This window comes from Grammomys surdaster, unplaced genomic scaffold, assembly GCF_004785775.1.
Source record: "Grammomys surdaster isolate TR1022 unplaced genomic scaffold, NIH_TR_1.0 267, whole genome shotgun sequence".
NCBI classification, from domain to species: Eukaryota; Metazoa; Chordata; class Mammalia; order Rodentia; family Muridae; genus Grammomys; species Grammomys surdaster.
Genome location: NW_021604708.1, coordinates 1,809,368 through 1,834,051, shown reverse-complemented (window position 1 = coordinate 1,834,051; position 24,684 = coordinate 1,809,368). Strand labels below are relative to the sequence as shown.

The 24,684-nt window shown below is 43.7% G+C and overlaps 1 protein-coding gene across 1 annotated transcript in view; it reads left to right on the top strand.

The window, feature by feature from the left end:
- The first annotated feature begins 14,069 nt into the window (after nucleotides 1–14,069).
- Nucleotides 14,070–24,684, top strand: part of Dcdc2 (doublecortin domain containing 2) — a 155,631-nt gene continuing 145,016 nt past the window's right edge. The window contains exons 1-2 of the mRNA XM_028776347.1: nucleotides 14,070–14,362; nucleotides 19,264–19,318. Coding sequence (XP_028632180.1) covers nucleotides 14,070–14,362; nucleotides 19,264–19,318 — 348 coding nt within the window. The remainder of the gene's footprint in view (nucleotides 14,363–19,263; nucleotides 19,319–24,684) is intronic.

Sequence of the window (24,684 nt, the reverse complement as noted above, 5' to 3'; positions counted from 1 at the left end):
TGTGTGCATGGTTGTTACCAATGAATATTGAACAGGTCAGTTTTACAGTTGAGATTCTGAGGAACGCTCATAGTAGACCTCTGTCTAGAGTAGTGATTGACGTGCTGTCTGGTGTAGTGGGGGGAGGGCAGTTCCCTCTACCTTTTCCCCTTCCTTTAATTCCATCTTTCTTGTTATGTGTATGTCTGTACACACAGTCAATGCTGGCTGTCTTTCTCAATTGCTTTCCACCTTATTTCTTCCTATGTCGGTCTGTCTGTCTATGTTTCTTTTTTTTTTTTTTTTTTTTTTTTGAGACAGTGTTTCTCCTTGCCTGCCTGTCCTGGAACTTGCTCTGTAGACCAGGCTGGGCTCCACCTTATTTCTTGAGACAAAGGTTCTCTCTGAACCTGGAGCTTAGAAATTTGTCTAGCCTCGCTGGCTACAAACCCCAGGGATTCTTCTGTCTCTACCTCCCCAGCAGTGGGTTCTTAGGCATGTATGACCTTACCCAGCTTAATTTTTTAAAATTTATTTCTCTCTCTCTGTGTGTGTGTGTGCATGTATGTGTGTTTATGTATGTGCACTGCACTCACATAAGATCCCTGGGGGGGCTCTTACATGAATGTGGAGGTGCTAGGTCTCATGGAACTAGAGTTTTGAGCCCCCATGTAGGTTGTGGGATGATTTTAGAGCAGCAGGTGATTTTAAGCTCTGAGCCATCTTTCCAGATACTTCCTGCCCTGTTTTTTAATGTGGTTGTTAGAGATTGAATTCATGTCTCCATGCTTGCATGTCAATACTGTGCCAACTGAATTATCCTAACCTTTCCTTCCTTCTTCCTTCTTCCCTCCCTGTGTCTCCCCATCTCTCTTTTTCCTCCCTTTCTCTCAGAACAGTCTACATTGGCCTTGATCTTTCAGCAATCCTCCTGCCTCAGTCTTCTGAGTGCTTGGACTATAGGCATAAACCACACTGCTGGCAAGCTTTTATTCTTCACGGACCTGTGGCTGCATAGCTCATCTGATACATTTATTGACTGGTGAATTTGACCGCGGGTGAAAAGTTGGGCAATCTTTTCTTGCTTACCGTGGAATAATTGCCTAGGGATAGAATTCTCCAGGTGGCTAGTTAAATGCCTCCAGAAAGCCTGGGGGCACTGATGACTCCCTCCAAGGAGTTCTGCAGTTTACAAGTGACCTGTCAGTCAAAAGCTCTCATTAAGTAGATGCTGCAGAATGGAATCTCCCAAAGAGGCTCTTAGTGAAGAAGGGTGTGACAAGGCCGTGGTGATAGTGCTTCTTGAATCTGTTTTGCCTCTTTAAGACCTCAGTGATAGTTAAGATCACTTCTAATGTGTCTCTTTAGTTATTACTACAAGCCATTACTTTTTATATATCTTTAAAATTCTTTGTTGTATATATTTTATGTATGTATGCATGTATGCATATATATATATGTATATATGCACACATGCATGTATGTGTCCACATGCATGTGTGTGCCTAAGGAGGCTAGAGGGTGACATTGGGTGTCTTATTTTTTCAGACAGGTTTTCTCCCTGGCCTGGAGCTTATTGAAGAGGCTAAACTGGTTAGTTAGCAAGCCCTCGAGACCCTCCTGTCTCACTCGTGTGTGCTAGGCTCCCACATTTTTAGGCTTTGGGTAAAATAGGTCAAAGTATATTTCACTGAGCTCTTGTTTACATATGTAAAGGATAGATGCCTCCCATAGGCATTCTCCAAGGCTCCCTAATTGTTCAGTTTGCACTGCGTTGCATGCCCCTCATTCTGGGCTCTGCTGCCTTTGAGCAATCTACTGTTTGTGAAACTAGGTACCAACACCGAGACATAATCTTGGGAGTGATGCTGACTCCTGTCTGGTGATGAGGATTCAGAGCAAAGTGCCAAGGTAACTCAGCTCCTTGCAACAGAAGTCTCCCAAGGTCTCATTTCTACATTCTATTCTACACAACTACTACAGAATAGCTCTGTCCATTACATTGAAGAATTTGTACTGAATGTTTAATTCAAGTTGTGCTCATAGCATCCAAATCTCTATGAGGCCATAGAGATTGGAAACTTAGGAAAGAGGTACCCTTCTCCTGTGACCAAGTTTGTCACTCTTACCCACTCTTACTTCAAATGTGGAGCTGTTTCTTCAGAAGATGCCCAAGTTTTCCTTTAAAGTTCACTTTCCATAAAAGTGGGGCACAAGCCTTTAATCTTAGCACTCTAGAGTCAAGACAGTGACTCTGAGTTTTAGGGTCAGCCTGGTCTACATAGTGAGGATTAAGCCAGCTATCTCAAAAACAATAACACCTCAAAATACCTCTGTTCTGTTTACCTAACACTTATATCTGTGTGGATTTCTGGAGTAGATACAGCTGAGTCGCAGCCCTCCCTTCATTCTCTCCTCTTCTCTCCTTTCCTCTCCAACTTCCTTCTGCCTCCTCCTTGTCTCTCTCCTCCTTTGTACACATTCATTCATTTGCTGAGCACCATTGCCCCATCGCTGGGCCTCAGTCTCATCCTGTAAGGTGGTCTGACAAGTTATTAGAACTGTTTAACATGTCTTCCTAGGAGACGGGTACCTGACATTGCTGGCGCCGCTTCCTTCTCTCAGCATAAGATTCCTGGGAAAATCTCCACTTCTTTGGGGTCCACTGTTTCAATAGTCTGATAGTCAGATTAAGGGACACAAATCTCTCTCTTGATTATTTTTATCCAGGCCTTTACAATACCAATATTATTTTCTCTGTGTGCAATGCTCTAATGCAAGGCTTCTGTTTAGGTACCAACAACTGGACATTATCTTCGGATAATGTTTAACTGTTTAACTAGAGCTTTCTGGTCTTTTATCTGAGCTGAACCTGTGTTTACCTCATCAGAAAGGCCTTCCTCTCTGCCCCATAAAAACTTGGCCTTCAACCTCACTCTGGACCCAGAAGATGGGCTAGGTTCTGGGTATCACTGGGTCTGTTTGTTCTTCTGATCAGTGAGGCCACAGTGAATGAATAGCCCCTTTCGCCTTTCTCTAGTCATTTGGCTCTTTTACTCAGCTTGTTGAGGACTAATGCCTGAGTCTAGTTTGGGCATGGGTTATACTCCCAAATTGGATAACAATATTGTGTATTCTAATGGACCCCTGAGAGATTCCTTGGCTCCCAATAATGCAAGAAACAACATTTCGTATTCGACCCAGCTCTATTGGCTTGTTCCACTCATCCAGATGTTACACTGGCACCCACCTTGACTTGTCCTCCCCCATGAGTGACTGTCTCCTGGGATTTCATCTATGGGGCTCCTCCATGGATTGCTCTTGAGGCACAGTCACACCTCCAGGTCACCACATACTCTAATGGGGCCTCTGGGCATATGGTTCACAGGGTTTCTAAACCCATTCCTTGGGGAAGCATGCTTCAGGGAAATCCAGCCCAGATGGAGAAGCATAGGAAGAGTGCCCTGGGAAGGCCCAGTCTCCCACTCCCGGTAACTCCAGGATCCAGGGAGTTAGCTCTAGCAGATAAGGAATGGCATTTATGTTGCCAGTGGGCAGCTCTGATAGAGCAGGACTGTTTCCCCAAGATGGCCGTGGAACCCAGGGACTCTGGAACCCCGTGAGGTCTGGGTTTCCCTTTCCTCAGAGGGGCGGTTGATTACCCTGAGCAGGGGCTCCTCTCTCAGCAGCCTCAGCCACTTTCTCAGTTTTCTAGGTCCTTGCTGATAGGCTTTTGCCATCTGGGGCCTATTTGCTTTCGTCGGGGTTCTCGTTCCTCAACTGCATGCCTCTGCCTCCGGGCCAGGCCTGGGTTGCAGACTGTGCGCCTCTCAATTCTCCTGTCTTCTCTCACAGGCTTTTAACTGATTTCACTTCTTCACTTTATCACATCAAGTCTAATCTTTTTAGGTTTATTTTATGTTTTTGAGTGCTTTGCACTCAAATGCCTTCTGGGTGCCCACAGAAGTCAGAAGAGGGCTTCACCTCCCCAAACTGACGTTGATAGTTGCAAGGTACCATGGGGATTATAAGAACCGAAACTGGGTACTCTGAAAGACCAACAAATGCTTTTAGCTGCTGAGCCATCTTTCCAGCCTTGCGTCCAGTCAAGTCTTAAGGCACAGTGTGACGGTTGGCTGAGATTGTCGGTTTGAATGGATTAAGAAGAAACCAAGGTATTAATGGGGTGGCCTGTGGGTGTGTCCGTGAGAATATTTTTAGATAAGAGGCTGAAGACGTGTCTTGAATGTAAATGTACCATCCCATGGGCTGGGGTCCCAGACTAAATAAAAATGGAAAAAGAAGGAAGCTTCTAAGTGGTGAAGTTCCCTTTCTCTGTTTGTGGTCCTTGTTGGCACCGTGGGCCAGGCTGCTCCTTGGCATGCCTTCCCCACCATGATGGATTGCTTTCTTCTCAATCGTGAGCCAAGATAAAATGATGGCTGTTCGGTCACAGGGATAAGTGGTAAATATCCTCAGTGTAAGGCTCACTTCTCCAGACTCTCTTGGATTTCCAATACACTTTCAAGCTTTTTTTCCCAGTTTGTTTAGACGTTGTTTCTTTTTCTTTGGTTTATGGGGCTGGCTAGGGACGATAGCACACTCTTCAGAGACATGGCTTAGAGGCAGCTTCATCTTGTTCCCAGTCTCACAGAGGTCCGCTCCAATGTTCCACTGTTAGCTGTGAGGTCTGTAGTAGCTTCACTTTGATGGATCTTTGTTACGCTACCACAATTATGGTGCTTTTTCTTGATGCTGAGATTGGAACCCAGGTATCCTGAAGCAGTGTGTTGGGCAAGCACTCTATTACTGAGGTACACCCTCAGTAGTGGTTTTATTCCTAGTTTTCTAAGATTTCTGTCCTAACTGAATATTAAATTTCATCTATAACTTTTGAAACAATCATACGATTTTTCTTCTTTAATCTATAACATAGGTAATTCAATTATTTTTTTCTAATGTCAAAAATAACTTTGCCTTCATGTCATAATTTATGCTGTATAATCTTGGTTTTTGCTTAATATTTAGATTAGAATGATTATATTTACATACCATTTTTCTTTGTTCTTGCCAGATTTTGATAAAAAGGCTATGCTAGATTCAGAAAGAGCTAGTATTAGATTAAAATTATAGTTTATAATTCATAGTTTATAAATTCTTGGCAGAACTCATTAGTCAAACAGTTGAGTCTTGTTTTTGATTTATTTAGATTTGAGAGTTTCTGCATTTTAAGGAACATGCTCATCTTATCCTTTTCAGGTTTATTAACATAGGTGTTCCATAGCGTAATTTTTAATTTTAAAGTCTGAGGCAGCTATGATATGTTGCATCTTTCCCATCCTCACCATTGTTCTTGATGTCATTTGTTTTACTTTTGTTTTCTAAAATACGCTTTTACTCTGTAGTTCATTCTAACCTTGTACTTGTGACAATCCTGCTGCCTCAGCCTTCTGAGTGCCAGGATTATTGGCTTGAGCCATCACTCCTGACATTCCTTTACAATGAAATTAATTAAATTATGTTTAGTTAATTCCAACATGGATTTTATGTAGCAGATATTCCAAGAGATAGCATTTAGCTGTGCTGACCGTATCTATGCTATCACTTTCTCTTTTATTCATTTTTAAAATGTATTATTATTATTATTTGCCAAAGATATGACTCAGTAGTTAAAGGAGCTTGCCGTACAAACCTGGCAACCTGAATTCATCCCCAGCTTCCACCATGGAGGCAGACAACCAGCTCCCAAGAGTCTCTTCTATCCTCCATGTGTGCACTGCATGGTGCTTACACACAGATCATACATGAACAACAAACAATAAGGTAACATTTTAAATCATCAGTATGTGTGTATGCGTGTGGTGTCAAAGAGACGGCTTTTAAGTGATGGTGTACGTGTGGAGGTCAGAGGACAACTCTTGGAAATCAATTCTGTTTTCCTACTGGGGACAGAACCCAAATTTTCAGGCCAGTTTGGCAAGTGCTTTGCCCAGTGGGCTGTCTCTCCAGTCACAATTTCTGCTTTGTAAATAGTGGTTTTCTTTTAATTCCTAACATTTACGTTGACACTGGTTTTTCAAGTTAAGGAGAAATTCTGTTTGGTTTGTGTTGCTTCTCCATATTACCTATTTTAGCAGTTGGAAACTGGGCCTCTAATTTTTAGAGCTCAAAGATACAGTTAATGAGGTCCCATAGTTCTGGGGTTGATTACTGTGACTTTGAACCATAGAAATTCTGTCATCTCTTTGATCCATCCCTGCCCTTATCCTGATGTTAAAGGAGGCCATCTCTTCCTTGTACAGGTTCTGTGAAGGTGGCATCATTTTTTTTCTCCATTTTATTTATACTGCAATCTGAGTCTCCCCATTCCCTTAGGGGCCTCTTGGGCTCTCCATGGTGGGTGGCCTAGACTTTCCTTAGTGCCTGCTTCTCTCTGTAGCCATCTGAACATCAGTCCCTGGTTCCAGGTCAGGGGCTGGAACACAGCATTAATCCTGACTTCAGGCATGCTGGCCTCCTACAATTTCTGCTTTTGCAGGCTTTTTAGCTTTTCTGAACTCTCTCTCTCTCTTTTTTAAACCAAATTGGCAGTACATTTGATCAACTCAAAAAAAAAATCCAGCATTTTTGATAATGTAAGAATGGTAGTGAAGCAGGCAAAGTGCCTCATTATGGTAACCCTAGCACTTAGGAGGCTGAGGCAGGGGGATTGCTAGGTGTCTGAGATTAGCTACATAGTGAGTTCAAATCCAACCTGAGATATATAGTGAGGCCCTGTTTCAAAAACAGAAAACAAGACAAAACAAAACAACAGCAAGATAAATAAGCAAGCAAAGAATGCCCTTGAATATTGTTGGAGTGCTTTTCTACTAATGTTTTCCTTAAGGGATCAATAAAAGCAGAGATCATACATTCCACTGTCACGTCAAACACAGTGTTTGGGTGCATCACGGTAAGGGTTCAACTCTCCTCAGGGTGTGCGCCACAGGTGGCTGTCAGGGGGTATTCATTCAACACTGGTACTTACTGCTCTACTCAGTGCTGTTTTCCACACTACAGAGAAGACAGCAGCTGTCTGTAAGTCTCCCAACTTCCTTCTCCCTATCTCTAGACTCTCCATGAATGATGTATTTGCACATCACATGCAGGTCTTCACATGTGCTGGTCCCTCAACATGAAACTGTATGTTTCTCAAAGAAAATACTATAACTTGTAGAAACATGGCGTTTGCTTTACATAGGTTCTGGAGATAAATACCTAAGGATTTCTATGGGTTTCACTTCAGTATCCATGTATGACTTTACACAAAAAGACACAAGATTTCTTGTTTTTTTTTAGAGATTGTGATTGCTCATCAAAAATGGAGATAAATCAAGTATTATTAGTAACTTTTTTTAAAAGAAAGAGTCTGAAGGATGTCATGTATGGCCACCTTGAAGCAGGAGCCATTGGATAACTGAACTTCTGATCATTTTCCTGAGATCTGGAATTTCAGGAGTGCACCGTAATGCCTGGTCTATGTACTGCTGAGGAATCGAAGCCAAGAGCTCAGCCATGCTAAACAAGCACTCTCCCAACTGATCTGCTTTTCTAGCCCCTAAATTATGATTTATCTTTATGTGGTGTTCTGCCTGCATGTAATTATGTGTACCATGTGCCTTCCTGGCATCATGTGCATGCCTGGTGCCCACAGAGGCTCCAAGAAGGCATTGGAGGCCCTGGAATTAGATTTACAGTCAGTCATGAGCTGCCACATGGGTGCTGGCAACAGAAGCTGGTGCTCTTACCTGTTGAGCCATCTTTCCAGCTCCGAGAGCACTGACTGTGCTCAATCCCCAGCACCTACCTGGTGGCTCACGACTGCCTGAAAGTCCAGTCCCAGGCACTCTGACACCCTCTTCTGGTCTCCTTGGGCACTGTGTGCACATAATGTACTGACACACATGAAGACAGAACACCCATATACACAAACAAAATGGGAAAACAAACAAAAACCCACATTAATTCATTAATTTTATGGTCATCTTATAGAACAAACATTTCCCACTTAGCTCCAAGGCTAAACTGATGTAAGAGAGGGGAAGAAGAAGGTGTAAGTTTAGACAGAATCTACATTATTTGGCCGTATAAAAGAGATAAGGACACTGTTTCTTAGATCCAGCCACTGGGGTCCAGCCCAGGGCTTCATGTAAGCTGTGTACCTAAACTATACCCCTATTCTATTAGGCACCTTCACTTTCAAAGAGGCTGACTGGTGTTGGGAGCCTAGCACATCAAGGAAGGGTTTAGCTATTACAAGAATGGACAAGAAGCATCAGGGCCTGTCAGAAACAGCAGCCATCACCCATGTGAATAGCTGAGAAAACTGAACTGGAGCTGTAATTCACTTGGTAGAATGTTTGCTTCCTGTGAGTGATGCCCTGGGTTTTAGTTTGAGACTGGAGAGATGGCTCAGTCGTAAGAGAGCCTGCTGCTCTTCAGAGGACCACAGTTTAGTTCCTATGTCAGGTGGCCTATAACTGCCTGTAACTGTCGCTCCAAACCCAGAAGTTCTTGCTCCTTCAGGGACTGAGATGTGAAAAGCAGCTGTAGAGAATGCTCTGGAAGGACAAGCAAGGAATTGGCTTCACATTTCATGCATGTCTCTATTGTCTTGCATAAACATTAAAATCCTAGCTCAGTGTCTGAGCAGTTGCTCTGTGTGTGTGTGTGTGTGTGTGTGTGTGTATGTATGTGTGTGTATATGCGTTAAACTGTAATTTGTGGCATAAGAACATTTTCTAGTTTTATACAGCTTATTTTCTTAACTTCAGAATATATTCTCTATTCATTCACAAAATAATTACTTTTCCTTACTGTGCTAGGCGCTGGAACGATGCATGAATAAAACAGGCACAATCTTTCCGCCTGGAAACTTTACACACATAGGTTTACACATAGGTTTGTAATACAAACATATACATCATTATACAAAGACACAATTACAGTTGGTAAAATGATGGAGGAACATATATAATAATCCAGAGGGGTACTCATCCTGATCTGGGCAGTGGCACAGAAATTATTTCCTGGAGCGATGATATTTAAGTAGTGGCTTGACACATCGGTTGGATGGAGCCAGATAGATGGAGATAGGAAGAGGGTGGGGGCAGAAAGCACAGCCAAAGAGATGTTAAAGGAAGTGGAGAGTCAAGCTTTGGATTGCAGAGGGATAGGGAGTGCCATCAGAGGGGCCCTCCCTACGAGAGGGAGAGGTAGCAGGATAGGGTATTCCCAGCTGATGATTCCTGATATCACCCCAGGGAAAGGAAAAGCACCTTCAGAGTGCAGATCAAGGTCTGAAACTCACACCAATTCAGTGCCTCAGCTTCCTAAGTGCAGGGGTTAAAGGCATGTGCCACCATGAGCAGCAGCAGCAGCAGCAGCAGCAGCAGCAGCAGCAGCAGCAGCAGCAGCAGCAACAGCATTTCAAGCTAGAATGGGGAAGAAATACCTTTGTTTTGCAGAGCTCTTTCAGGCTGGCTGGCTGAGGAGAATGGAAACTAGAGAAACCCAACTGGAAATAGGGTCACTTTTTAGAGGACGAATCCTTGTTTTTTTGTTTTGTTTTTGTTTGTTTGTTTGTTTTTAGGTAGAAATGGGATGGAATAAGGGAATTTGAGAATATTTAAGTGGTGGGGTTGGTAAATCTTGATGGCTAAGGAACGCATACAAATGCATGCTGTAGGTTCAGTTGTATTATGTCAGCAGAAAAACACAGTAGGAAACACTTGAGGACTCCAGAGTCTGGTAGTACTTTTAGTTCACAGAAAATATCCCTTAAATACCATTTTTGGGCCATCTTGTTCATCTTCAGTACCCTTTATACACTTAGAAGAAGCTAAAATGAAATTCTTCCTGCCTTTCTAAGTGTGTCCCACACACTGCAGCATCCTTCTGCAGGGAGTAACTTTTAATACTACTTTAAGCCATGTCTGATCTTAGCTCACTATTGAGCTTTTCAGAACTTCAGTACCAATTCAGCAAATTAAAGGAACAAGGGGAGGGAAGGAGGGAGGGAAGGAGGGAGGAAGGAAAGGAGGGAGAGAGGGAGGGAGAGGGAGAGGGAGAGGGAGAGGGAGAGGGAGAGGGAGAGGGAGACGATTGATTTGATTTTGAGTTGCAGTTGGCTGTTTCTCTGAGGTCGTTAACTGTATAAGGAAGAGCAATGCTCACGTTCCAGCTTTGAGCAAATGAGTAGGGGAGTCCACTTGTAAAGAAAGGGAAGGTCTTAGTCAGGGTTTTATTGCTGTGAAGAAACACCATGACCACGGCAAGTCTTATAAAGGAAAACTCTTAATTGGTGCTAGCTAACAGTTTTGAGGTTTAGTTCATGTTGTCATGGTGGGGAGCATGGCAACATGCAAGCAGACATGGTGCTGGAGAAGATGCTGAGAATTCTACATCCAGATCAGTAGGCAGGAGGAAGACAATGCTACACTGGCCAGGCTTGAGCTTCTGAGACCTCAAAGGCCACCCCCTAGTGACACACTTTCTCCAGCAAAGCCATACCTACTCAATCAGGGCCACACCTCCTAACAGAGCCATTCCTTGTGTGCCTATGGGAGCCCTTTTTATTCAAACTTCCACAGGATACAAAGAAAAAGAGAGTATTTTAAGAAAATGTGTGGTGCTTTCTCATTGCTTTGTCCCAATACCTGGTAAGCAACTTAATGGAGGAGGAGGGCAACACAAGGTGGCAGGTGGACTGGAGGTGTCAGGAGCTGTATCAGCAGCAGCTCCCAATCCCACAACTCACAAAGCAGGACATGGGAGAAAGGGAGAAGCCAGTGCTCACTGGCTTTCTCTTGTTACCCTTTTGATTCAGCCCAGGGAGATGAAAATGGAGGTAAGCTTTTATCTTAAGGCCCCATGATCAAGAGTGGACTGAGGAGATAATGCCGGCTGGTGACACCGTCACAAAGGGCATGAAATAGAGATGTGGGTGCCTTCACAGACTGGCGACTAGTGACCCACACCCAGAATGATTGTGAAGCAGTTTGAGCAGTTTCATCCTGGGTGGGGCTGGTGTGGACAGCAGGGAGGTTTACACTGTTGGAGGTTTGAGTCTTCGGCTGACTGTTCACAGCTGCTTTCCCGACCGACCTTCTACCTGTGTAACCCCAGAGCCAGAAGCTCTCCTCTTACTCTCTCTCTGTTATAGTTTTCTTTGACCCTTTGAAAGCTACCAATATTCGAGGCAACATTCTGGTTTATGATTTTAATTAAAACATTTCTGTGGTCACTGAAGTAGCTCAGTTGGTAGAGTGCTTGCCTAGCATGCACGAAGCCCCTGGGTTTGATCCCCAGCACTGTATGCAGAAGCACAGCACACCTACAATTCCAGTATTGAGGAGATAGAGGCAGGGGGACCAGAGGCTCACAGTGATCCTCTGCTGCACAGCAAGTGTGTGCGTGTGTGTGTGTGCGTGTGTGCGTGTGTGTGCGTGTGTGTGCGTGTGCGTGTGTGCGTGTGTGTGTATGTGTGCATGTGTGTGTGTGCGTGTGTGTGTGTGCGTGTGTGTGTGTGCGTGTGTGTGTGTGTGTGTGTGTAGGACTGCAGTTGTTCTGTTCCACATTGTAATCCCCTCATGTTGGTTCATATTGTTATGTCAGCATGGTTAAGGGGTTCTCTGTAAGAGAGCAGATGGAGTTTGAAGCCTTGTGTATAACTTACTTCATGTAAATTTTCTCACTTTCCCTTTTCTACACCTGAAGATTACTGTGAGCATTATTTTGCCTTTTTTTTTTCCAGAGCTGAGGACTGAACCCAGGACCTAGCAAGTGCTCTACCACTGAGTTAATTTCCCAACCCCTACTGTGAGCGTTAAACTAGATAATGTGTGTAAAGTGCCTTACATAATGCTTGGTACGTTGTTAAATGATTAATGTACAGTTTTAAATTTTATTTTTACTCAAATATGATGAATTAGGAACATCTGCTGTTATTGGCTGTTGTTTGCTGTTATTTTCCCATCTATGTGACCAAATACCTAACAAGAAACAAGTGAAATAAGAAGAGATTTATTTTTGCTGTCTGAGGGGTTGCACACAGTTCATCATGCTAGGAACACAGTGGCATGAGGTTGCTTGGCAGTGACAGGAGCTGATGGTGGCTGCTTGCTCACAACTATGTGAATCAGGAAACAGAGACTGGAGAAAAAGTCTGTAAACCTCAAGACCATTCAAAAGGGAATACCTGCTTTAAAAATGCACAGATTTTTAAAGACTTAGTAGGAGTAAGGGGAACAGTGGTTTGGTTCCTTTCAGCAGAATTATATCTGTGTTTTTATTTGCACCCCAAACTGGACAGGACAAAGCAGCTGTATTGAGGCTGATTATTATTATTACTGTTACTATTATTTTCTCTTTTCAAGACAGGGTTTCACTATGTAGCCCCAGCTAACCTGAAACTGGCTATGTAATCAGCTACCTTGAACCCATGAGTTCCGCCCGCTTCTACTTTTCGTGGTGGGATTAACACGTGTGTCTGCACTCCAGGCCCTTCTGAGGTTCTTGTTTGTATTCTTTTTTTTTTGGGGGGGGGGGGGTGCGATAGGTAGGATATTTTGTTCCAGGCTGGCTTTGAACTTGTGGCTAATCCTCCAGCCTTGTGCCCTCCCAGTGCTGAGATTACAGGCGTGCTCCACCACCTGCAGCTTTATCGAAATTCTTGATTAAAATCTCCACTCTATTTGGACTTCGCAGCCTGATCTAATAATTTACGCAGCCAGCATGGAGGCTGTGGGCACAGCAAGTCTTCTTCCTTCGTCTCATAAGTCTTTTTAAATCCTTTGTCACCTAGTAAACACAGAAAATACTGTAAGGTATCACCTATCTAGCTGTGTGCGGGTGTCCAGGCTCCACCCTGGCACAGCACTGGCATGGTAACTTCATTCCCAACCCCCTTACGATTTCGATGCCAGAGGCAGCCAGAGAAGCTCAAGGGAGCGCCGCGCGCTTCAGGCCTAGTTCACAGGCTAGCTCTCGGCGCGAGGCTGCAGTTGCTATGGAAACGGCGAGAAAAAACAAACTGGGCTCCCGGCGGGCCTAGGCAGGCCCTCTGAAGACACTAACGGCGGCGGCGGGAGCACCGGTGCTAGAGACGCGCGGCCGCTTAGGGTTCACGGCTCTGCGGGCCCCAGAGTCTGCAACCCGCCCCGCCCCCACCGGAGCCCCTCCCCCAGCTCCTCCCCCACTGCCCGCGAGTGTCGGTAGGTACCACCGCGAAGGGCCCACCCGAGGCTCGCCACTGGGCGGCGCTGGCCAGAGCGGAGCGCTAGGGTCAGGAGTCGTCTCTCTGCTTCAAACCTGCAGATTATTTAGTTTATTGATATTAATTTAGTTTGGCTATAATTGAGGCTAGCCTAGAACTTTCCAGGTAGTTCAGGCTGGCCTTGAACTCAAGGCAATCCTCCAGTCGCAGCTGCCCTAATTCTAGGATGACAGACGCGCGCCACTGTGTCCGAACTTCTCAATGCATTTTTAAGTATTTCGTTTTCATTAAATGAAAATCCCGGCAACTTTAGTCGGGATCGAAATGGCTTTTTTGGGGGGCGGAGGGGGGGAGAGAATGTGGCTAGCGAATGAGCAGGTGGCGTTAGAGTGCAAGACGAGGGGAAGAAAAATGAAGCCGTTGGGAGAAACGACGCAGACGTGATGCTAGGCACTGAATCTCGCCATGTTAATACTGTGTGTGCACTTGAGTCCGGGTGCATGTGTGCGCGCTTGAGTGCGCGCGGCCGCCGCTGTCCCTCCTGTCCCGGCTCGCGCAGGGGTTTAAAGCCCCAGCGGCGTGGGTTCCCAGACATCACTCCTGGATGCTGCGGGGCGGGTGGGGATGGGGGGGTGGGGAACAGGTGTGCGAGCCTGCGAGCGCTGATTGGCCGTCCGTGCCGCGCCTTCCTTGAATTGCTACCTGCTGGGGCTGGCCCGGCACGGCTGGCCCTTCTACACCTTCGAGTAGCTTTCCTTGTCCCTGCAGGAGGCGGTCCACGAGCTGCTATTGCAGGCCGGTGGAGTGCTTGCGGGCTCGGCGTCCCGCGGGGAAGATGAACGGTCCCAGCTCCAGGTCCAGCCACCTGTCGCAGCCAGTGGTGAAGAGTGTGCTGGTGTACCGCAATGGGGATCCCTTTTTCGCCGGTCGCCGCGTCGTCATTCACGAGAAGAAGGTATCCAGCTTCGATGTCTTCCTCAAGGAAGTGACCGGAGGTGTGCAGGCGCCCTTTGGGGCTGTTAGGAACATCTACACCCCGAGGACGGGCCACCGCATCCGGAAGCTGGACCAGATAGAGAGCGGGGGCAACTATGTGGCTGGGGGCCAGGAAGCTTTCAAGAAACTCAAGTGAGTCTGTGTGCCCCAACTCTGTGGGGTGTGGTTGATAGGAGGCGACCTCCGGGTGCATCTAGCAGGGAGCTGGCAGTTGCAGGTAGAGTTGAAACCAGAGAAGGAATTTTACTTCAGTAGCAGTAGGTGCAGATTTTAAGTGAATAGCTAAACAGTGTAGAAACAGCAGGATTATTTTGTTATTCTGAGACAGTGTTTGTAACACTCTTCTGAAACTAGAACTCTGCAGTCCTCCTGCCTCAGCCCCCAAAGTGTGGGATTACAGGTTTGTTTGTTTGTTTGTTTAAAGTCCTTTACTCTAAAAAACAAAAGAACAACAAAACAAAAAACAAAACAACAATAAAACCCTTAACGAATTATTAATCCAAGGGCTGGATGTCCTGTTATGACTTCCCTCTTCATTGTTTGAATTCCTTCACTGCAAAGCAGAACACACAGAGACAGGTGCTGTGCCCTCTTCCTGTATCCGGGGTGTTTGTGCTAGTCAGAAAATGCTTGGAAAAGTCCACTAACTTTTGTGTCTGGCCCATGATAATCTCTAGGACCCACTGGCTACTTTCTGGATAGGGAGCTCTCTCACAGTCATTTACTGTGAATTAGCCGGGAAGCTTAAGGTCTGTGGAATTGACTTGTCTTTGAGGGTCTCCATCCTGCACACCAATACTTCTAATGCAAATCATAAAGAGATGGGTACAGTAAGAAAAGTACTTAAGTTTATCTGGGAGTTGTCAGGAGTGGACAGGAGAGTGAACTACATTCCATGAGTGTTTTAAGGCTTTACTGACATATACTATGGTGAATCCACCCATTTCAGTGATTTGCCATTACTGCAAGTTGGAAACCATTACTAGAAATCCACTTTTAAATTTCCATCACTCCCCGAAAGAAACTAACACCTCCCAACTTCTTCTTCCTCCAGGCATGAGGCAACCACTAAGCTATTTCCTGTGTCTGTGGGATAGAACAGTAGGACATGTGGACTTTATGTCTGCTCTGTTCGTCACTGTAGCACTTTGCAGGGGTCACCTCCACTGCAGCGTGTGTCCCTGTCACTATATGGTTGAGCAGTTTCCTATGATGCAGATCTACTGATTTTCCTTCATCCTTTACAGCTGATGGATATTTGGGCTGTTAATTTTGGGGATGTTATGAAGAATATTTCTGTGAACGTCTGTTTACCACTTTGTGTGTTTCTCAGTTGTATCTACCAATGGAATTGTGGACTCACAGATAATTCTATATTCTATAGCTTTAAAGTAGAATATTTTAAGTTACAATTATCTTGGGCCCCAGGATAGCCAAGAGTTAAAAAAAAGATTTACTATAAATCTGTTTCCTGTGATTATTTTCTAATTGTATGGAAGCATTTTTACCAAAATACCTCGAAAGTTCTGAGCTCTAGGGATTCTGCTCTCTGGAAACCGAAACTTTCTTCTTATGGAAGACAAAGGATACGTCTGGATTTATGTTTTCCTTCTGTGAAACTTCCCTTAAACATGATTTATCTAACTCTTGAAAAAGAGCTTGATGGAACCCTGTGTCTAAAAGAAACTTAGAACTGTTTTTGTGTTGTTTCTTTGAGAGGGTCTCATGGACTCCAGGCTGGTCTTTAACCACATTTGTATCCAAGGATGACCTTGAACTCCTGACATCCCGCCTTCACCTCCAGAAACTTAGAACTTCAAACAGAGGACTTAGACTTATTAGCTACTTATAGCTGTGTCCTTGGACAAATCTTTGGAATAAACTGGTCAATTTCTTGCCAGTGTAGTGAAGGTGGGGATGTAGTTCCATTGGGAGAGTGCTGCCTATCATGTACAAAGTCCTTGCTCTCCAGAACTGCATAAAACTAGGTGTAGTGGCACACACCTGTTACCCGATCCCTTAAGAGGTAAGGCAGGACGATCATAAATTATGGTCATTTTCTGCTACACAGGAAGTTCAAGGTCTGCCTGAACCTTATAATCCACTTGCTTCTATCTCTTAGTTGTCACCACACTCAGTTTTATGTGTTCCTGGGCCAGCCTTGAATACATGAGACCCTATGTTTAAGAACGAAAAAAAAAAGATAGTAAAAACTATGACTATAAACGGGTTTTGTAAATACTACTGTATTTTATAAATATAAGGTAACTCTATGGCCAGTATCTTGCATTATGTCTATATTTTGAATTAAATTATTCCCATAGTTGGGTGTAGTGGGATTTGTAATCCTAGCACTTGGGAGATAGAAGCAGGAGGAACAGGAGTCTAAGACCAGCCTGGACTACAGAGTAAGTTCAAAGCCAGTCTGGGCAGTGGGGCAGTGTGAGCTTTGATCTCAAATAGTAATGACCACAACTTCAACAAAAACAGCCACTTAAATACGGAATAATTTATATTATATAATATGTAATAGCACATATTTATTATAATACATATATGCTAATACATATAATGCAGTAATAATACAGAATGAAATTGCATTCAGATTTGAACAGCTGGAAGCTGTAGACTTTAATCATTTGTCTCTCTTTGTTGGTTTGGTACTAGCAACTCAGAACGATAAAATACAGCTTCCAACCATACAGAACTTGTTTTACAAACCACTTCTTATATGTATATAGTGGATCCGCAGGGTTAACATTTGCTTTTAATTCATACATAAGCACACAAAATCGAGTTTGTTATTGAAACCTCCATGGTTAGTTTTCCATGCCGACAGACTCTAGAGTTCAAGGAACAGTCAGTATTTCCCTGTGCTTGTAGTGAGAGACACTAAGAAGAGTAAGTGCTGAGTGTGTTTGGAGCTTAGTATTACGTGCTTGTGTAACAACCGAAGCAACTGATGAAGCAAAAGAGTCTGAAGAGTGAGTGTCATCCACGGGCTTTCACTTTGAGCCAACGTAATGTTGGGAAAGACAGCAAAATACTTGTCAGAAAGAGAAGATCAGTTTCCTGCTGGGGTGTCTTTCCCTTAGACATTTCTAACTTTTTGCTGCCCTCTCCAAAGTTCAGGTGGGTTTTAAACCTTTCTCTTACAGCACTTTTAGAAAGTTTTTCTCAAAACTTTTCTTGGCCAACAAGATGAATCAGTGGGTAAAGGTGTTTGGGCTGTGAGCCTAGCGACTAGAGGTCGGCTTCTGGAACCCATGTGAAGATGGAGGGAGAGAACCCACTGTACAGCTGTTCACCAGCCTCCACATGTGAGCTGTGGCATGTGCATGACCAGCCAAGCACACATACACACACACGCACACACACACACTCATGCATACACATACAAATGCTCGTCCTCACACACACACACCTCTAAAACTTTTCTCATACAATTTTGGAGTTGTCTCACCTCCATTAACCTGTTAGGTCTGAGACATTTAGAATATAAATTCTCCTGTATACAACAGAATATTTTATTTTTTTTGATAGAAACACAGCCATGAAATTCACAAAAGACTAATTTCATTGCCGAGATCCACTGTGCATACTGTCTCACACAATTGCTATTTGCATAGGAAAATGTAGTTGGATTTTAGTATCAATTAACTAACATTCTGTCAAAAAAACCCCACCTAAACGTTAGCCAATAGTGAACATGTTCAATAGCCAAACTTAATTTTAATATATAAACTTGGATTTATTGCATTTAATATTATTGTGTGAATTTATGTGTAGGTATGTGTGTGTTACAGTGTGAAGGTGGCAGTCACAGGACAACATTAGGGAGTCAGTTCTCTCCTTCCACCATATAGGTGTTCACAGGGATGAAACTCAGTCAAGTTTGACGGCAGGTGCCTTTAGTATTTGAATAAACCCTTCTTTTGACAACTTGTCTGTTACAGAAGTTAAGATAGTTGAGATCTAATTGCGGTTATACATTAAAAGCTAGATTTATATTTTTATACTAAATAAACTTTATTTTATTAGATTTTTTATTTATAAGACAATTTAGGAAGCATTTAAAACTGGAACTAGATCACAGTGATGGGCTACAAAGATAACACATTTTCAGGTTGTGTTTAGGCACTGGTTACTGGTTAGTATCTGTAGTGGAAAGAGTGGAATGATAAGGGTCTCAGAGGCTAACTAGCCCCGCCCCTTCTGTCTGTAAGCTGATCTAATGCCCAAGCCACCCCACAGGACTGGGCATGCCAGTGTCACTGGGAAGCCTACCTAGTCTTTCCCAGCTCTACTTTGACACCTGAGTCTGTCTTTCCTAAGTTTTCACTGTTTCCTTCAATTTTACTTTTGTAATGAATGGGATTAACAGAATTTACAGGATTCATCCAATAGAGTTACATTAAATAGCTAGTGAGCGAGTCAGTTGGTAGAGTATTCCCATGCCCTGGGTTTGAGCCCCAGCATAACACAGGTATGGTGTCACATGCCTGTTGCCCCAGCATTGGGGAGGTAAAGCAAGGGGATCAGAAAGTCCAGGTCACTCTTGGGAACACATTGCGTTCAAGCCTAGTTTTTAGTGCATAGCACCCTGCCTCTAAAAAAGGGAATAAGAATGGAAGAGAAATGGAGAAGGAAAGGGGTAGGGGGACAGGAAAAGGGACAGGGTAGAGAAATGGAGAAAGAGAGAGAGAGAGAGAGAGAGAGAGAGAGAGAGAGAGAGAGAGAGAGAGAGAGAGAAAGAGAGAGAGAGAGAGAGTCAGCCTAGAGTGAGAGACTGCTATTGAGGGAGCTGTGCTTCCTAACCAAAGTGTGTCTTTCCACACTAATCCCTCGGCGTTGAGGCTTAGACTTCAGCTCGGGTTGGTGAGGCTGCGTGAATGCCAGTCTCACGATCTACTGATTTCTGCTTCAGGCTTATGCATTTCCTCTGACTGGTTTTACTTTTTAATAATGCTCAAGCATTTTATGTAACTGACTTCAAACATGTAAAAGCAACCCTTACTTTTGTTCCCTTCTAGTTACTTGGACATAGGCGAAATCAAGAAGAGACCAATGGAAGCTGTTAATACCGAGGTAATGCAAGTTCTAGTTTGAAACTTTAAATTAATATCATCTTTGAGTTATTGTCACTTATAGCATGTCTGACATGTGGATAATACTCTAGTGGTAAGACATGAAGTCTCAGATGTGTGTAAGGGCCACTATATGCTTTAAGGAAAAAGTCATTTCTTTGCTGGACTGTTTTCAGAAATGAAGAGCTAATATCCTCAGGCATTCAGGATCGGATGAAACACTTTCTTATTTTCCCATTTTCTAGCTTTGTGTTTCTAGATGAGACTCATACAAGTCTCCCTGTTGAGTTGAGAAGATTCCGAGTATGCTGGATAAGCCTCTGTTCAAAGTCCATAAGGAATCCCACCTAAGTCCTCACAGCTTACCCATCAGAAACAGCCAGGATCACACATCCAGCCTGAGGCTTTCCAACAAGATAAACAGTTGCCATGGTGGACTTGTTGTGCCATTATTTTCCATTTGTTTGAGACAAGATCTCTCTACACATTTCTGGCTGTTCTGAAACTCATTATGTAGACCAGGCTGGCTTGAAACTCACAGAGATCTGTTTGCCTCTGCCTCCTGGGCACTGGGATTAAAGGTGTGTGCCACCATACCTGGCTCAAAAATACCTGTTTTGTTTTCATTTTTAAATTTTGTTCTTCTGCCCAAGGACTTACATATGCTTAGCAAGTGCTCTGCTACCGAGTTACACTCTCTGTGCTGATTTATTTAGTTAGTTATTATGTTGCAGATAGGGTCTTGCTAAGCTTAGCCTCAAGCTATTGTATCCTAGGCTTCTGGTGAACTTACTTTTCTGCCTGGAGTGCTTCTGTGAGGCAGATGAAGATATAGGTCAGACTGGACTCTGCTCACTAGCCCAGGTGGACGCTCTTTCTAGTCAACATTCCCTAGGTCCAGTTCTGCCATATAGAAAAAAGCAGTTCTTCCTATCCCAAGTCCAGACCCTGGAGAGTCTGTGTACTGCTCACCAGTTCTCTCATTCTACCTAAGCGTGTAGCAAGGCCAACGAGATTCCTCCAGGAAAGTCAAATAAGATAAAGCTCTAATTGTGCAGAATTTGAAGAATGTGAGATTACAGTCATTATTCAATGAATATTCACTGAATGGTTCATGGAAGAGCTGCTATTTCCAGGTCTCGTTTAAGATAATATTTTGTCTATCTTTTTCACTTTTCAATGCATGTCATATTGTTTATGAAAGTGATGGGCTTTAAAGCGTAAAGCAGACAATAGTATACATTTTTTTTCTGGTTATTTTTTTTTATCATGTCTAAAGAATGAACACTTTTAATAGCTATCCAGAGTTGAAATAAAGAACAGATTAGTAGATTAGTTCCGGACAGGAATCTGTCCACACTTGTTGGATTGGCCACCTTGGGTACGATTGGTGCTGGAACATAGATGTCTGCTGTAGAGTCTGAGATGGGTGAATTCCTCAACAGCATGAGTTTCATTCTCTGTGGTCAAAGTGTTGAACCAAGTAAAGTGGAACAGGTGTGCAACAGGTTCATGGAGAGCAACTTCTCCATGCTGCGTGTGGTGCTGCATACCTAGCACACCAGGAAGAACAGAGATGTAGGCATGCGCCCACCGGCTAGTGAGTGTTGGCAAGCACTTTTCTAACAGCTATCTCCCAGCCCCATGGATTTTAACTTAAAAAATGTTTATTTGTATTTTTTTACGAGTGTTTGCCCACTTGTGTATCTATCTATCTCTATCTATCTATCTATCTATCTATCTATCTATCTATCTATCTCTATATATATCTATATCTATATATATATATGTGTGTGTGTGTGTGTGACATGCATGCCTAGTGTTCTTAGAGACGAACAGAGTGTCACATGCCCTGGGATTGGAGTTATAGATGACAGTGAGCTGTCCATCATGGGTTCTGGGAACCAGACCTTCTGTAGAAAAGCAAGTGTTCTTAACCACTGAACCTTCTCTCTAGCCCCAGGGTTCTTTCTTGATGTGATATTAGAAAGGCAGCTAGTGTTGTTCCTCTACCTTGTTGTTGTATTGGCTAGTTTTATGCCAGCTTAACACAAGCTATAGTCATTTGAGAGGAAGAAACCTCACTTGAAATGCCTCTATGCCTCTATAAGGTAGTCTATAGGAAAGCCTATAGGGCATTTTCTTGATTAGCGATTGATGTATGATGGCCCAGCCAATTGTGAATGGTACTAGCCCTGGATAGGTGGTCCTGGGATCTGTAAGAAACCAGGCTAAGCAAAGCCATGAAGAGCAAGCCAGTACGTAGCACTCCTCCATGGCCTCTGCATCAGCCTCTGCCTCCATGTTCTTACCCTGCTTGAGTTCCTGCTTTGACTACCCTCAGCAATGAAGTATGGTCTGAGAGTTGTAAGCGTAAATAAACCTTTTCCTCCCCAAGTTGCTTTGATCATGGTGTTTCATTGTGGCAACAGTAACTCTGACTAGGATGGTGATTCAGTTTAGAGACAGTTTGTGTTACACCATTCTCTTCAGGATTACTGTGATGCTATGAAGCTGCCTGTGGACCCTGCTGATAGAAGGCTCCTTCTGTTCTTACCGACATGTGAATTTCACTCCTTAGCCCTGTTCCTCTCGTCCCGTCTGGGGAGATGGTCTTCCAGACAGTGGCATTTGTAAATAGTTATTTTGAGTCAAAGTCTCTTTAACATAAAGGGGCCATAGCTCACAATGAATAGAGGGGTAGAGAACAGGTGCCCTCACACTAGAGCACTTGGATGTCCTTGGAGCTGTTTTGAGTGTGTCTTAAAAACCAAATGCTTCATGGCTTTGTTCAATAGGAGGTTAGAGTGGGTAAGAGACAGAAACAAGCCAACCGTGCTACTTACTTCCTGTGTCCTGTGACCAGATACAGCAGAAGATGAAGCTTAAGGGGAATCATCTCATTTTACTTTATTTTATTTATTTTAGAGGATTCATCCAGCATGGTGTGAAGGCTTGGAGACAGGTGGTTCTGTGTCCATAGAAACAGGAGGTTGGGGCTCTCTCATCTCCTCAGATCTCCTGGGACAGGAAATAGCTATAAAACTTAAGATATAATCCCCCACCCTAACACACTTCTTGGAGCTAGGCTCCACCTCCTAAATGATCCACAGCCTCCCCCAATTGCACCACATGAGCCCATGGGGGACATTTTAATCCTAACCATGACATTAACTATGGTCTTTCAGAGGCTTATATACCTGGTCAGAGGTACCTACGGGCCTGGGGAAGTGCAGGTAGAGTTTTAAAGGGGTTGGTAATGTATTTTGAATATGAGTCTTTTAATTTTGGCCTGTTTCTCTATTAAGATCTTAAAAATATTTCTTTCTATAAACCATAGAAGAAATTATTTAATATTTGTCACCAAAAGAGTAAAAATGTATGTTTGGAGGAAAGCGTGAACACTGGCTTGGGAGGACGTGAGAACCAGGTAGTCTTGTGTCGGCCAGGCTCAGATGCTAGGCAGGCAGAAGGCCAGCTGGACACTGGCAGGAAGCTCTGTGTCTCCCACACTGTGCAGCAGCTTTGCCGTGCGCTCAGGGCCTGAGTGTGCAACATTGCCTTTCTCCTGACCACACTACCACGCAGCTTTGCTGTCCCCGTATTTTAATTGCTAAATCACCCTGGCCTCACAGTCACTCCCAGTGAATACCCACTTCCCGTCTCACCTTGGGAAACAACCATCAGACAGAGAATTGACGTCTGCTTCCTTTAGCTCCTCCTCAGAGGCCTTCATTAGAACCAAAGCCCTACACAAAGCCTCATCCCGCTTTCTCAGCATCCTGTGGTTTTCTCAAGTGCTGTCCGTTGCCACACCGAGTCAGGCTATCTTGTTGCTTCTAGCTGATTTTACCCGAGCAGCCTAAACAAGTGCATTGGAGCCTCCTGTTAGGCAGTTCTAGGAGGCCCACTCATAACTTGTACCTGCAGGTAAGAGCTGTCTCTTCTAATTTTAATGTTCTTCATTGGCTGACTTAAGCAGATTAACAATTTGCTGAGTGCATACCCCCCACCCCCCTTTTTCTGGATTTCACAGAGATAAGATTGCTCAAGTACCTTGAAAGTCTTTATGGACACATTGGCTTATGTTTTGTTGCAGATAAAAGTTTATTACATTTATTTTCCCACTAGTATGATTTGAAGTTACATCAAATGAGTACTACTCATCCACAAGTATTTACTGTGTGCCAGGTGTTGTGATGTCTCCTGAGGACCACACACAGTCCAGGCTGACAGAGTTTACTTTGTTTAACCATGATAATCTGGTTTTCAGTTGATTTTAATTTTATAACTGTTGGCCTTTGCTGTAAAACTTGATGTCAAATTTCTTTGGTGCAAGAACACATTTTGGGACTAGAAGCATGTTTTTGAATTTTTAAAAATTTAGATGGGATACATTATATTATATCAGAGAATAAAGGGACTGATATTTGTGGAACAAGAAATAATTGAGTCCTGAGAAATTCATACAAATTTCCAAAGGTTATAAACATGTAATCACTGATTGGCTGCAATGTGGATGATGTCTGGACTGTGCCCCACCACAGCCTTGAGAACCCTCAATATTCTTCCCTAGGTCTCTTGTGAATTCCTGTAGGATGAATATGCCATGGTCACGCCTTCTTCTGGCCTTGCTGCCTCTAAAGTATTGGTTGAGCATATGACCCATCATGATTCCTATGGCTTTTGTCTGTTTAGTATGCCACCTACCCAGAAACAAAGTGCTCTTCATGACATTGACATAAACCCCTCCCCTGTCAGTGGCATTTACCAGTGGTTTATGGAACCGGAGGGCATTTTTGGTAGTGTAGAAATTTCAGCAGAAAGTTAGCAGTTTTTGAGTGAAGCCTTTGTTCTCTCCTTCCTCCCACAGTGCTCCTGAGCTCCTCCCATTCAGTGCTCCTCCCACTCTTTGTTCTGTTGATTCAAACACAGAACAGTTCAGGACTTCATTTTGTTTCCTTGAGTCTTGCTGATCCACATACTGAAGATCAGTAAAGATATTTGTTATTAATTAATTTATTTATATGGTGTATGTGTGTTGTGGGAGGTCAAAGGGCAACTTGCTGAAGGTGGTTTTCACGTGATCTGGAAGATTGAACTCAGGCATCTTTGTCTGTTGAGCCACCTCAGTAGCCCAGACACTGTAATTTCTTTTCTTTACTTTTCTTTTTTTGTTTTTTCTTTCTTTCTTTTTTTTTCTTCGAGACAGGGTTTCTCTGTGTATCCCTGGCTGTCCTGGAACTCACTCTGTAGACCAGGCTGGTCTCGAACTCAGAAATCTGCCTCTGCCTCCCAAGTGCTGGAATTAAAGGCGTGCACCACCACTGCCTAGTGACACTGTAATTTCTATTCTTATTCTATTCA